Source organism: Ictidomys tridecemlineatus, chromosome 4, assembly GCF_052094955.1.
Source record: "Ictidomys tridecemlineatus isolate mIctTri1 chromosome 4, mIctTri1.hap1, whole genome shotgun sequence".
NCBI lineage: Eukaryota > Metazoa > Chordata > Mammalia > Rodentia > Sciuridae > Ictidomys > Ictidomys tridecemlineatus.
The window spans coordinates 15,862,496-15,877,510 of record NC_135480.1 but is presented as its reverse complement, the minus strand read 5'-3'; the positions used below and the strand labels follow the sequence as shown (position 1 = coordinate 15,877,510).

Sequence of the window (15,015 nt, the reverse complement as noted above, 5' to 3'; positions counted from 1 at the left end):
TATCTTTCTTTTTTTAACCCATTCCCAACCAGCACCATCTTGTATGTACTTCAATCCTTTACTGTGGATGTTCTTGTTCCTTATGTTCTTATAAAGTATGCATCATTGTGCAGTGGGCCTGTATTTACAAAAAGGTCATCAGGCCCTGTATCTCCACTTTTAAGTAAAGTCTACAGGACAATCCTATGTAATGTGTGTATGTGAGTGTGTGTGTGTGTGTGTGTATGCCCAAAGTGGGGTTAATCCCCAAAGAAGAAAATTTCTCCAATGGACACCAGTTTCTAAATATTTTTATTAGACAGTACATGCATGAAATATACATATTTAAAATATGCATTATTTTAAAAACTCCATTTCTACATTAGGAAATTTATAATCATTTTCAAACAGACAACTTTGCTTTAAAATTCTGTTGTTGACTCTTGTCCAAGATTTGTCTACTCTATTTTATCACCTGAAATGCAAATGTAAAGGAAAGATTAAAAGAATAATTGTATTAAATGAAGAACACTTTGGGAAACAGAAATCCTTCTTTTAACATACACTTTATAACTTTCCAGGAAATAATTAAGATGTCAATTCTATTGTTGAAGTACAAGAGATAAAAGCCCAACAGAGATGGTGGCATAATAAAAAGCCTCCTACAGATATAGATTGTTGTAATTTGATTGATAGACAATCAGTTCCTGCTCCTATATATTCCATTTTTGCAATAATGAATCTCTATCTGGAGATGAGATTTGACAAACACACTTTAATCACTGTATCCCCTAGATATTACGGAATTGATAGTCTATGGTTCAGACAGCTACAAAGAATACAGAAGAAGTATATAGAGAATTCCTGGAGGAGAGCCCTGTTAAAGAACCAATCCTAGGTGGCATATTCCCTGAAGATGTAACAGGAAATATGTGGATCCCAGAGCCACCTGTGCCTCAGAGGTAGGATTGAGAGTATATAGAACACATGGATTCTCATTGCTGCAGTCCAGAGACTTAAACTTGAAGCTGATTCTCCATTAGAGGTGAGTAAAACATATTTATCTTACTTTTCCATAAGGACCTTAAAGACATCCAAACCATGGCTCAAAATTAGCCACTTCACTTTGATTTTGGAAGATACCATGAATTCCATAAAATCAAAAAATAAAGCCTTTACCCTAAGCTTTTGTGTTTGTGACATTTTAACTATTTTCAGAAATACAGTATGTCAGATACAATATAATTTTCCATGTTTCCAAACTAAAATTGACTCCAGGTCTCATGTGTTTTAGTGAATTTTATCACTAGTGAACCAATGAACTTTTGCTCCCTGACTTTGTTTATATCACTGCTGTATTATCTAAAATGAAAATTTCAGGTGTCCAAGAAAACTGTGGAAGAAAGTGGATGCATAGCTACCCAAAGTCAAATTCATGTCTCTCTGAAAACATAGCTGTAAATAACAGATTTCTTTAGAAAAATTACCAGTTAAATTCATTGCTATACAGGAAAGTATATATAAAGCTTAATACAGTAGTCAATGAAATAATATAACATATTAATATAGACCTTTATTTTCAGAAAAATTAACCTGCCAACATTTCTGTTTAATTATATCCAAAATGGCTTTGATTAGTTATTAAAAATAATTTAAAAATACTAGAACTCCTTTTGAGATGAAGCTCTTGCCCTCTTGGTGCCTTCAAGTTGGCATAGATTCCTGGTCTCTAGGACAAATTTTGTAAGATATTTTCAAAGGGGAAATAAAATTCTGGAAGAAAATATACATTTCTTGTTTTGCTCTTAATTCAATAGACCTAAAATTTTAAACTGTTTAAAAAAATGAATTCATTTTCTCTGATTTTTTCCCCTTGATCTACAATTTCTCAGAGGATTGGTCATTAGTAGGAAAAGATAAAGATTAAATGAGGAAAAACTTAAAATTTTTGGTTACTAGTTCAATAAAAACCTTGTAATAGAAAAAATACATCCCGATTTAGACTGAAATCAATGCAAAGCCTTTGAAACTAACTGCACTAATGTGCTCAAGACATAAATATAAAATGTCCAGCGATTGTGAATACTTCATGAACAACTAAAGTATGCTATATTGAAACATCACTTTGAATACTCCATTCTTTTATATTCAAAATATCATTAACATCGACCCAATTGCCAAAATCACCTCACAGAAATCTTCCTGATCTACTTCCCTCTCATTTTTTTTTCATTTATCAACCATATATTCCTTGTAAGATTTATGTTGAGAGCACCTTGTTTATGCTCGCGTTCCAATTTACTAAATCTGTCTTCTGTCACCCTCTTTTCTCCTGGACTCAATCAACATTATCGTGAAAACCACATAACTGTCCATTAACTAAGTGTTATTTTATTCCACTTCTGCTCTATCTCTTGCCTTTTAAAATCATTACTATTTATTGTTTTCATATCAGCAAAAGTCAATTTGTTTAAATTTAAAACTGGTCCTATTAGTTACCTATCTTAAAATTTTCACATGAATTGCAATGCCCTTAAAATCTGAATAAGTACTGTGAGCTCTAAGTTCTGATTGTATTAACAACCCACTTCTGTATTAAAATACACTCATACTCTCCTTCATTAAGTTTCCCATCTTCACCCCTCTCAAAAAGTAAAATAAGTTCTCTAAGTTATTTTCTATGCCAAAGCAGAATTCCACACATTCACTGTGGCGTAGAATCCTGGAATGTTCTTGCTGAACATGACATTGCTTTACAGAATAGGTCATTGCTTGTGATTCTCTACGCCTTGATTTCAACTTCCAGTCTGAAAAGGCCTCCCCTGAATGAGGAATGCTTTTTCTGATATTGTCGTCTAAGGTTTTTCATTGTTTTTTGTTTGTTTATTTGTTAGTTTTTTTCTGGGCTGGATATAAGACTCAGGGCCTCATGCATGCTAGGCTAGCACCCTACCTCTAAGCCACAACCCCAGAACCTCTCAGATTCATCTTAATGTATATTTGTACTCTTATTTAATTGACTCATTACACTTAATACACTGTAGAGTTACCTTGTTTTTGTGTTTCTTTAACTATTTTTCTTCACTTCCCTGTAATTGTAATAGCAGGACCAGGAGGTGAAGAGCAAGTAATTTATCAGAGTCTTGAACATTGTCTGGTACAGAGTAGAAATTCAGACAATATTTGGTTAATAAATAAGTAAGAATTTTACTCAAAGACACCTAGTGAAAGAGGAATAGTTGGTGTCACAAACAAACTTAGATACTCAACAAGTCTAGGATGTACTTTGGTAATATTTTTCGAATTATTTTTGTCTTATCATTTCATTTTTTCAATGCCTAATAATTTTGTCTTTTTTTCTTTTTTATTCTATGCTTTTTAGATGGAGAGAAAATGTCTACAGCTCTAGGCTTTTAAGTGCTTAGACTTTTATCATAATATAGGCTTGACTCTCAAGAACTTAACTTCAAGTTTTTAGGTAAGAATACATGATAGACTTATAGGTTTGCATGAATAAATTATTAATTATGACTAGATAGAGAATCTAATTAGCCTACAGAAGAGCAGTTGATCATTCTTAAACAATTTGGAAAAAATTTTAACAATATTAAAATAGCATGTTATTCTCTCTAATATCAAATACAAAAAGATAAGAATGTTTATTGTAATCACAATAAATAAAAATGTCAAATTATTCAAAAAGAGACCAATTAAAGTAAATAACTAAAGAACAAATATATTTTTGACTATAAAAACAATATTGTAACATTTCATAAATAAAAATGATAATAAAGTGAAACATGATGGAAAGAATTGTACAAGCTTTTGAAATGAGAAAACAAAGAAAAGTAATGAAGGGAATGGTAGGAAAAAGTACCCAGTAAATTATCATATTAACATGTTGCAAAAATGAGACAATTTTCACCATTACAACTTTTTAAAAGTTGAAAATGGAAACCAGTAATCTACAAAAGAATTCTTAGGTGGTAACTCCGAATGTTTTTTTCTAAGTTAATAAAATAGAATGTGTAAACAGTAAATAGACTTAAATGGTTGATTATGCAGGTTAAGTTCAGCTAAAACAAATAATAGAAAAATAGAATACAGAAAATAGGGAAGGATTGGGCTAACAGTCATCAATTCTAGACAAACACACACACTCATATGCCTGTGCGCGTGCACACACAAACACACACACACACACACACACACACACACACACACACACATTTGTCTCAGATCAAGAGATTGCAAATGAACATTGGTTATTTGGTCCTTACAATTCCTAAAGGCTTTATGATGATCATGCAAAAAACATAAATTAGAAGTCATGGCTTTCAACTTTTGCAAGTGAAAGATACTGATAATTCCATTACATTGTGAGGCAGTAAACCCTCAAAATGTTCTATAATGCTGGACCACCTCATATTTTGCCATATTTTTTCTCTACAAATGATTGAAAATTTTATCCATAGTTATGAAATTTTGAGTTTAACGACTAAGCAATATTAATGCATAATTTAAGGAAATTTAACACAAGGAATTAACCTTGCCATATATTGACAGTCCTATAAAATAATTCCTTAAATGCATAATGACTTCTTTTTTACTTCTGCAAACAGACGAGTTTCCAGCAGACTCATGGCTCCTGGAAATGTCACCCAGGTCTCTGAGTTTGTTTTCATAGGAGTCTCAGATCTTCCAGAGCTGCAAATTCCTCTCTTCCTGGTATTCCTGCTCATCTATGGGCTGACAGTCATGGGGAACCTGGGCATCATCACCCTCATCAGTGTTGACTCTCGACTTCAAACCCCCATGTATTTTTTCCTCCGACATCTGGCTATTATAAATTTTAGCAACTCTACTGTCATTGCTCCTAAAATGCTGGTCAACTTCTTAGTAAGTAAGAAAACCACTTCATACTATGAATGTGCCACCCAACTGGGAGCATTCCTTGTTTTCATCGTAGCTGAGGTTTTCATACTAGCTGTTATGGCCTATGACCGCTATGTGGCCATTTGCAATCCCCTACTCTACATGGTGGTGGTATCTCGGCGGATTTGCAATCTGTTGGTTTCACTCACCTACCTCTATAGCTTTTCCACAGCTATTGTGGTTTCATCTTGTGTATTCTCTGTGTCTTATTGTGCTTCCAATATCATCAACCATTTTTACTGTGACAATGTCCCTCTGTTAGCCCTGTCCTGCTCTGATACTTACATTCCAGAAACTGTAGTCTTTATCTCAGCAGCTACAAATATCTTGTTCTCTATGACTGTAGTTCTAATTTCTTATTTCAACATTGTTTTGTCTATTCTAAGGATGCGTTCATCAGAGGGAAGGAAAAAAGCCTTTTCCACCTGTGCTTCACATATGATGGCAGTCACAGTTTTCTATGGGACTCTGCTGTTCATGTATTTGCAGCCTCGAACCAGCCATTTCCTGGATACTGATAAAATGGCATCTGTGTTTTACACCCTGGTGATCCCCATGCTGAACCCCATGATCTACAGCTTGAGGAACAAGGATGTGAAGGCTGCCTTAAGGAGATTCCTGACGAATCCCTGTGGTTCCCTTAAAGCTATGTATTTTTAAATCTACAGGTAAATGAAGAGATGGCTAAGATTGTGTGCTATACAAGATTAAAGTTTTTAAAACTTATTGTTTTATGACTAATTTGCAGTCTCCGTAGCATTCTTGGATTCTTGGAAAATTATGAATTAAAAAAAAAAGAGAGAGAAAACTAAAATTATTTGGGGTTGTAAAGTTAATGCAACCTTTATCAAATTTTCCCTGGAGTAGACAGGTAGCTAATTTTGAAGCAATGTTTTCAGCAGTAAACAAAGCTATCAGTTAAATAATTAAATAAACTTGAATGGAGCAAAAGGATAGTGTAGCAGAAATTAAAGCTGATGTTTTGTTTTATTATTCAACGTTCCTTTATGTTTTTCTCCAGGTATAATGTAGTATAGTAGATTTTTATATTTTGAAAATATATTAATTATGGATGAGTAAAATTCATGTTACAGATAAGTTACCCATTCTGACTCAGTCATCTTATTAAAAAGAAAACTATCTCTGTATTAATATTATCAACAGATGAATATCATCACTGATTTTATATTCTGAATGATAAGCATTTTAAGATTGAAATTATAAATTTTAAATTAAAGCACAGTGTAGTACTATTAATATGCTGGATTTGATTTGCAAGATAGTCAATTCTGTAAATATTATTCTTTCTCCTTATACTAAATGTGATATTTAGTGTAAGTTTCTAACAGTAAGTATTTTGTGTGAAAAATAAATTTACTGTTTTGTAGTATTCTTAGACATTTAGTTGTCTATCTTCATGAAAGTCACTTACAACATTAGAGGAAATAATTCATTAGGTTTTATAAAAATATTGTCTTGTTTTCTGATTGTTCTTGGTTAGTTAGTTTACACCAAAATTTACTTTGCAAGTTTAAATGCATGGGGGTGGCCTAACTAGCTCTCTTTCTGAATTATCAAATCCAATTTGTTTATTTATTTATGTGGTGGGGGGGATGTACCAGGGATTGAATTCAAGGGTACTCAAACACTGAACCATATCCACAGCCTTATTTTTGTATTTTGTATTTTTGTATTTTATTTAAAGACAGAGTCTCACTGAGCTTCTTAGCACCTCATTTTTGCTGAGGCTGGCTTTGAACTCGTGATCCTCCTGCCACTTGAGCTGCTGGGATTATAGGCACTAGGCTCAAATCAAAATTATAAGATAAAGGCTACACGTCCTTATTTTAATAAGTTTGATGGGGTATTCTTACAAATACTCTTAGGAATTAATAATTCTATATTGACTTTCTGTGCACATGTTCACTTATGAGTGGGCTTCAGTGTTGAAGAATGCTAATATAGACATTAAATATTCAGTCATGATGATTTTGATATAAGGAAGGAATTGTTATATAACAAAAAATTTGGACTGAGAGACATTCAAAGATTGTGATTGGTATAACTTTTTGTTGCCTTAGTTATTTGAAGTTTGTATGTTCAAGTCTACCTCTGGGATTCTCACATTCTATTTCCATTGATTTATTTCTTTTTTGTGGATCACAATTTTCTTTCCTTGAATATTTACAGTTTTCAGAGAAACACTTTATCTAATATTATGTGGAACTCTGAATTCTGTTTCTACCACTGTATCAGATTTGTTGCTCTTATTTTAGTTTGTGGGTTTGTCTGCAGGCTCAGTACTAAGATATTTTGCTTGGACATCTTGCAATTATAAAAGCTTACACTCTTTGCTTATAGTAGCTGGTCTACAAATCTGTTATGAATCTCCACTACATTTATCAATGTTTTCCCAATCTATTGATTACCCCAACTAGTGCTATTATCTCACACTATATTATAATACCTATCTTTCCAAAAATAGCCCTGAAGTAACTTGTTTTACAAACACCTCTATAAATGAGTTTTTAAATGTTATACTCAAAGCAATTCAATCCACACCTAAAAGAAATTTGCAGGTTTTCATGGTCTATCTTATGCTTAGGTATTTTAATTTATCCAACAAAAATCCAAGTGTGGACATACATACCAAATGTATTAGTAATTGATAAACTTTGAAAGCAACCAATGTCTTTCATCAGGTAATTTAACAAATGTTATGCATCCATAGAAGGAATTACTATTCATCAAGAAAAGTCAGTAAACTATTAAATAACAAGAAGAAATAGAAAACATTCATTGTTTATTACTAAGTGCAGGAAGTGAGCCTGAAAGACTACATCATTCCATTCCTAAGACATTACTTGAAAGGAAAACTCTAGAAATGGTCAACTGATCACTGGTTGGCAGAGGCTTGTGTGGGAAGGAAGAGTTTAGTAAGAGAAGCATATGGGGGTGTTTTCCTATAGTGAAACAATTCATCCCAGCACTGTAATGGTGGGTACATGACACTGTGTCTTTTTCTAATATCTCCAGAGCTTTACAGGACAAAGAGAAAAACTTAATGAATGCTGATTTAGAAATAAACAATTTAAGAGGTCAAAGGACACTGGAAAAGAGTACAGATTGTGACAAAAAACATTCCACTGTATTAAAAATATGTGGAATGATTTTTCAAAAGTGGGTAGGAAGAAATGTGCTGACTTATTAAACACAGGAAAGATTAGAGATGTGATGTGAAAATCAAGAAGCACTTTGGCAATAAAGCTGTTTCTCATAAGAATGGAGTTTAAAAATTCTAACACTATTATATATGGATAAACTAGAAGTGATCAATTAAGTATATGGTTGGCAGGCACATTTCACAGTATTAGAGAAGGAGATTAGATTTTCAGGGAGAGGAATCTAGAATGTTCTGGTTTGTAATGGATTGGTGTTGGAGACAAAATTGATACTGAGAGATAGGGCCAATATACTTCTGGGCCTTAACCCATGGTCTGACAGCTATGAAAGGCTACAGTGAAAATTGCTAGAATCATAACCTGTTAGTTGCCCTGATCTGTGCTCTCTTCCATTTCTACCCATGTGCTCTCTTAACCACTATAGGGACTCATTCTTATCACAAGTCAGGAATGTTTATGCAGAATGAGGCAGCAATATGTAAAAATAACCTTTAGTTCCAGGATAGCCAACTGACCATGTCTTCCTCAAGTTAAAGGATCCTCACAGGAAAAGAAAACAGACCTTGGAAATGTACCTGAAGTCAATTAACATTCCTAAAACTTAGCACCTCTTGCAAACAGCCCTTTCACACCAATAAAATTTCTCTCCCTCTTTTTGGGGAGCCAGCCAGACGCTCTGGTCACAGGGCTGTATCTCCCTTCTCTGAAGAGAAGCCCTAATTAAAACAACAACAACAACAACAAAAAAAAAAAACCTTGCCTGTATGTTCTCTTGGCTGACTTGCTTCTGTTTCTACTATCAAAAGTCAAAATAACTTAGTCCAGCATTGTGATGAGTAGTGACAGTGATTGGGAGTCCAGTTTCTGAGATTTGGGTCCCTGATGACTTCATGGCTGTGGCATCCTTGATCCCTGGGAAAGTTTCTGTGCAAAGATGCAGAATACCCAGTTGCTATGGTAATGCCCTTCCTAGGAAGGCTCTGTGCTAGAGTCCTATCAGCATCAACTTTGCTCTCAGGCACACAACTCCTGAGAATGAAGGAATTCTCTTGGTAAGACAACCACAATGTTTTGCCAGCTCTGCTGCTCCTGAACCTTCCTGCATAATACTAACTTTAAACAATGGACTTTCATGAGAGCTACACAATGCTCTTAATGTTGCACATTGCAACTGTACAATATAACTGAGGAATAAACTACATAATGTTGCTAACTCTGTAACTTTCATGAATATAAAGAGTAATGTTTGCAAATAATCTATTAATGAGAAATACATAATAAAGATTGCTGGTGTAATTTTTTAGACCTATTTCTCCATCAGAGAGCAGTTTTCCACCCATCCTAGCTGTTAGTTTCACAATCTGAGTACATGAGTCTTATTTTTTTTCCAATCTCTCATTGCCCCTCATGGGAGCCTGCTAGTTTGGCTGCTCTGGTTATGGCAGAGCATTATTTGGCAACTTTGCCAGGAAACTGGAAGGAACTCAATTGAGACCTGCTAGGATGGGGACACCCTGATGTGATTCCTGTCCACCATGTTTACCTAATGTAGATGCTCTGAGGTTACACATTGAAATCATTGTAGATATGTTTATACAGACATGCACACATAGCTCTGTTAGCTGACACATACTCTAGAATCTGGTTTTCACCCCAATAGCAACAAACACACCAGGAACACAGATGATGTTTTCTAATAACATTTTTTTCTGTAAAAAGAACCAGTCGTTCTTTGAAACATGACCAAGAGGGAGAGAAGTTTACATGATGATTCCCAGAGAATGTTACATTATCAGAGAGTCAGGAATTAAATAAATAAAATAAAATCTACCATACAGATAGAAGGAAGTGATAGCATAATTATAAAAACAAAATAGGGAAACAGGCAAATGTCCTATGCAGAAAAAAATGTAGGAATTTATGTAGATCCTCTGCATTCAAGGAGATGAACAATAACTCCCTCCTACTCCTTAGATGTGAGTAGCACATACTAACTTTTTCCAAAAAGTGCAGTAGGGAAAGGAGCAGAGAGTTCCTTTGGAGTAGTGAAATCTGACAAACATCACTATTACAGAGCTGGGGACATCCAAGAAATTGAGGCACCCTGAAGACCCATCCTTCAAACCCCAATTCTTGCAAATGAGTCAGAAAGATTTCAGATATGTAGATCAGAGTAATAGGTATGAGTTTATTGAAAGGATAAGAAAAGGGAAAGGGGACACTCTCAAGGGAGAGCATAGGTCCTTTCAGAGAAGAGAGGGGCAATGTGCCTCTCTTGCACTCCAGTTTTACTGGGGGTCTCAGAGAACTTTCCAAAGATTCCTGTCCAGGTCCTCCTCTGGAATTTTGACTGACATAAAGATGATGTCAGACTTAATAACGTTTGGTCACCAAGATCTGGAACTGGGTGTGCTGGCTGGAACTGGGTGTGCTGCCTGCCACTGGGATGCCACTGCTTTTAGCCACTTTTTCCAATGCAGACAGGAATTATATTTATCTGTGATAATTAATATGCATACACAAATCTGTATTTGCCTCTGTTTTCCTACCCAGAGAACTTCCTATGTAGATGAACTTGTGTAAATAGTGGTAACACTGACTAATCCACCTTCCCAGGGTTCATGGAATTCCCCACAGATTATTTTCAATTTTTTTTAACAATAGAAATCCTACTTCTCTTATCTATAACGTCCTCACTTATGTGCTCAAGTTGACATAAAATACTATTCCAGCCAGTGCTCACATCAAAATAACAAAAACCCAGCCTGGTATGGTTGTGCTGCCTGCAATCCCAGTGGCTCAGGAGGCTAAGACCAGAGGATCCTGATTTCAAAGCCAGCCTCAGCAACTTAGTGAGATCCTGCTGCTGAAGATGTGGTTCAGTGTAGTTAGGCATTCCTGAATTCAATGCCTGGTACACACACACAAAAAAAAAAAACTAAAATCCATCTCAATGTACCATCTTGAAAGAGGGTAATAAGTTCTTCTATAGTCCCACCCAGTTTAGTAATTTTCTAGGTTTAATTCTCCAGGTTATATCTGGAAATTCTGCGTGGCTAATAAAATCTTTCTCACTAAAACTGCTCCTTGATTATGACTGAATCCCCATGAAAAAAAATTCAGGTATAAATGTATATATTAAGTTTATGGCCACTTATTATCTGAAGAATCACCCAAAATCTCTAATTTAACAAAGCTTTGCCAGCAAATTGAGAATCTTGACATTAAAAAGAAATTTTAATTTTAGATGGCAAAATTTTAGACCTAGATATCTCATATTTCTTCAATATACAATTGTATTTCTTATGATTTTAGTAAGATATATTTTATCTGTAATAATTTTCCTTAGGGAAAAGTACTGATAGTCATTTTGTAGGACTGATCTATAATATATAATTTATTAAATTAACATGATGTTTATTTCACTGACAAACTTGGGGTTCTAGGAATTGCACATTTATTAGTGGTATTATAATTTTATTTGATTACAGAGACATAACTAAGTGATTTAACATAATTACCTTGTTTAAATAGACACTCCATAAAACTCTCACATAATAATCCTCCCAGACATCTCAGAAGGGAATGTGAGATAAATAATAGTGTCCCAGGGGAACTTTCTCAGAAGATGTATGATAAAAAAATACACCTTATTTCAAACTCTTTAGAGGTTTAAAATGAGGATTAAAACAAACAAATAGATAATGTTCAGAAACTCAATCTATACTAGCCCCAGTGGAAAACAAGTATTGAGATTACTAAGATTCTCCTTCAGAGGAGAGCCCCCTGGACTTCCTGAACAGATTCCAGGGGAACTATGTGGTCCTGCAGAGTCCTGGCTTCAGGACATTAGTAGCCCCATCTTCCAGTTCTGGCATCTCATGCCACAGATGTAAGAACAAGTGTTTCTCCTGAATGATTTTTTTGTTCGATTCCTCATCACAGGAGTTGAATTTGTACTGCAGTCTCTGAAACACCACACAATGCTTTCCAAGATGTCTAATGATTTTACCATTTCAATGAAAAACAGATTGGTGTTTTACTGTTTCAAAACTAAAACTTTATCTGGAAAAGCAAAGAACTGGAAGCTAAAACCACCATAGAGATTTCATAGGAAATGAAATTTGTTACTTTTTGAGAAGCAAGTAACATAGTGCCATATATGTGATATACTGAAGGAGTGACTATTGATGTTTTGCTCTAAATACAATCATAACAATGACAATCATCAGATTCATCTACACATGGATAGTCTTCTAATTTCTAGGAATGACATTTTTCATAGGTCCATTAAATACCAAGCCCTTGAGGGAATGTTGGTCTTTGATATATTTCTTTTTTCCATGAATGACAAAATTACAGAGTATTTAATTCAAGAAAATGGCCAGAAGCTACATTTACATATTGCTCTCTTTCAAAAATGCTCTGAGCTGGACTTGGGTCTGTGTGGAGAACAAGTGCTCTTGGCAGAGGGAGTAGCAGGTTCACCAACCCTGAGAGTAGAACAGGGTCACACTGGTTCAGGTTCTTCCAGTACCGCAGTGTGGCCAGAGTGTGGAGGTCTTGGCAGAGAGTATAAGGATTGATTCTGCAGTGGCAAACAGTTATTTTAAATAATGAAACAAAGTACTGTCTTCCGAGTCTTGACTCACTACAAAGCAGCTGAGTGATCCTGGGCATGTCATTACAATTCACTCAGTTCCTTATAAGTAATTCTACTGGGAACCAACACAAGGGTCAGCAATGCTGATCCCTCTTCCAAACAGGCAAACAGGGAATTGATAAAACCCACTTGGTCCTTCCTTTCACTGGGGTATCTTTTTGGAAACTATAGATGAGAACAGATGACACTGGGCATTAAAAACTCATTGTTAATAATTATTTTCTACTAATTCAAAAATTAATCACAGACTTTTCTTCTAAACATTGCAACGCGTGGGCTGACATTGTAGCTGAGTACTAGAGTGCTTGCTTAGCATGTGTGATGCCTTGGGTTCAATCCTCAGCACTACATAAAGATAAATAAATAAAATAAAGGTCTAAAAAAATTTCAATATATGGAAAAGAAATATGAAGCACCCCAGAGAAATTTTGTTTTGTCAGTTAAACTAAACTGCAACAAATTCTATGGTTGATGCTAGATATTTTCCTCTGTGTTTTATTATAGGATTATTGATGAATGGCTCTATCTTAAGAAACAGCAGCTATCTCAGATGCTTCCATAAGCAAGGAGACCCATAGTTTCTCAGAATCTTTTTATTTATCTGAAATTTAGAAAACCTAATTAATATTGAATGAATAGATCCACTTAAAAGTAAAAATTAATAGGATTATATAGTGCTTTGGTAAACATCCACTCAAAGTTAATACTTAAAATGTTAAGTACAACTATATCAATCCAGTTTAACTACTAGAAAAAAAAATCTTTAATTCACTATGGTTGTTTACCAGGACAGCCAACCTGTTTCCATTGTGAATGGCTTTATTATATTTTTATTCCCAAACACAGTGTTTTATAAGCTTTATGATGAGATATAAGAGTGAGGAAATACATATTGTAGTATGGGACTAACCCGTGTGTTCAGAGCTACAAGCTAAGCACATGCCCAGAGATTTACCAAATGTTTTGTTCAGACAGTGTTGAGGATGGGTCCTTTAAGAAATTGGACACGTTTTTCATAGAAAGCTATTTTCAAGATTTTGTAAAAGATAGTTTCTATATGCCTTTCAAAGCCAAACTTGAAGAATGACACTAATAATTTAACACAGCAAAAATATTTTTAATTGGTACACTAAATGCAGAGTTCTTAACAGTTAAAATCAGGGACTCACATTAATAAAAGTCCCAATGGAGCAGGTATTCTAATATTTTTGATAACATTGTTTTTCTCTTTCTCTGGAGTAAGATCCTTTGGGACAAACACTAACAAAACCATGCAGCCTGACTCTATATGGACCCATTATGAGGACACAAAGAAGCACATTCTACCTGAGTAGGTTGAAAGAATATATTCGACTTTGAAAGAAAAGGTAAGCACTACTTTTCAAATTGAATGCATTTCATTCAAAAATTTCACAGCTTTGTGTTTTAAAAGTGAAAAAGAAAATTGAGGAAGAGATGAGAAAAACAAAGGAAGTTTGAATAGAGCTTTTTTTCCCCTTCTGGTCTAGTTGATGTGCTTTTCTTGGCTCTTTCTTCAGACTCCATGTCCTATCTGGATGTTAATAGTTCTCACTATGCATTATTGAATGATGAGCACATGAATTAAAATTGCCTCCTATGGAAGCAGCACCCGGGCATCATCAGGGGAAATGTGAAGCTCAGAATATCTACTCTTTTGATCACAGAGCAGCCTGGAAGCCACTTTGGGCACCATGTACATGCAATTCAGTTTCTGCTCAGTGAAAATGGTGTGATGTGTTGTAGATGAGAGGGCAGATTCAAAACTTTGCTTTTCACTACTAGTACATCATACATAAAAATTTGAAGATGCTAACAAAAATAATTTTGATCACGTAGACATAGAACAGATTACAGTAACACAAAAGAATATGTCTGTGCATTCTAGGGAGTGAGAATTCTTCTGGACATATTTACTAGATCTATGCCTGCTTGGAGCAAGTGTTTATTTGTGTAACTTGTGATCAAAAATGTTAGAGTTTGATAGTTATCGCTCTACAGAGTTTCTTGGTTTGAGCATCAATATAAAGAACAAATTTATTTTCACTTTGTCCCCCTTTTCTCTTTTTTTAGTTTTTTATTTTTAATGTTTCTGTTTATTTTATTATTTTTGCTTAAAATTGAACTTCATTTTTTATTTAACATGACAACTAGAGATTTGAAACTTATGGGTTCCTAGGTCCTTATTTCCTAAAATTTCCATGTTGCTATAACTAGACATTAAATGTGTATTAAGAG

General features: G+C 34.5%; 1 protein-coding gene across 2 annotated transcripts; it reads left to right on the top strand.

The window, feature by feature from the left end:
• The first annotated feature begins 4,620 nt into the window (after positions 1-4,620).
• Positions 4,621-10,112, top strand: LOC101958213 (olfactory receptor 8J3). 2 transcript variants are annotated; one of them, XM_078045014.1, is made up of 2 exons: positions 4,621-5,545; positions 10,081-10,112. In XM_078045014.1, exons 1-2 carry the CDS (start codon positions 4,621-4,623, stop codon positions 10,110-10,112), a joined length of 957 nt encoding a protein of 318 aa, XP_077901140.1. The 2 variants fall into 2 exon arrangements, with proteins under 2 accessions (XP_077901140.1, XP_005331754.1); XM_005331697.2 differs by lacking the exon at positions 10,081-10,112 and having other exon boundaries at positions 4,621-5,574.
• The last annotated feature ends 4,903 nt before the right edge of the window (positions 10,113-15,015 follow it).

Bases quoted from the DNA above. Each gene is read 5' to 3' on its own strand.
- LOC101958213 (XM_078045014.1), top strand. From the start codon at position 4,621: ATGGCTCCTGGAAATGTCACCCAGGTCTCTGAGTTTGTTTTCATAGGA. The intron at 5,546-10,080 runs GTGGTTCCCTTA...AGATGTGAGTAG, and splicing joins GAGATTCCTGACGAATCCCT to CACATACTAACTTTTTCCAA.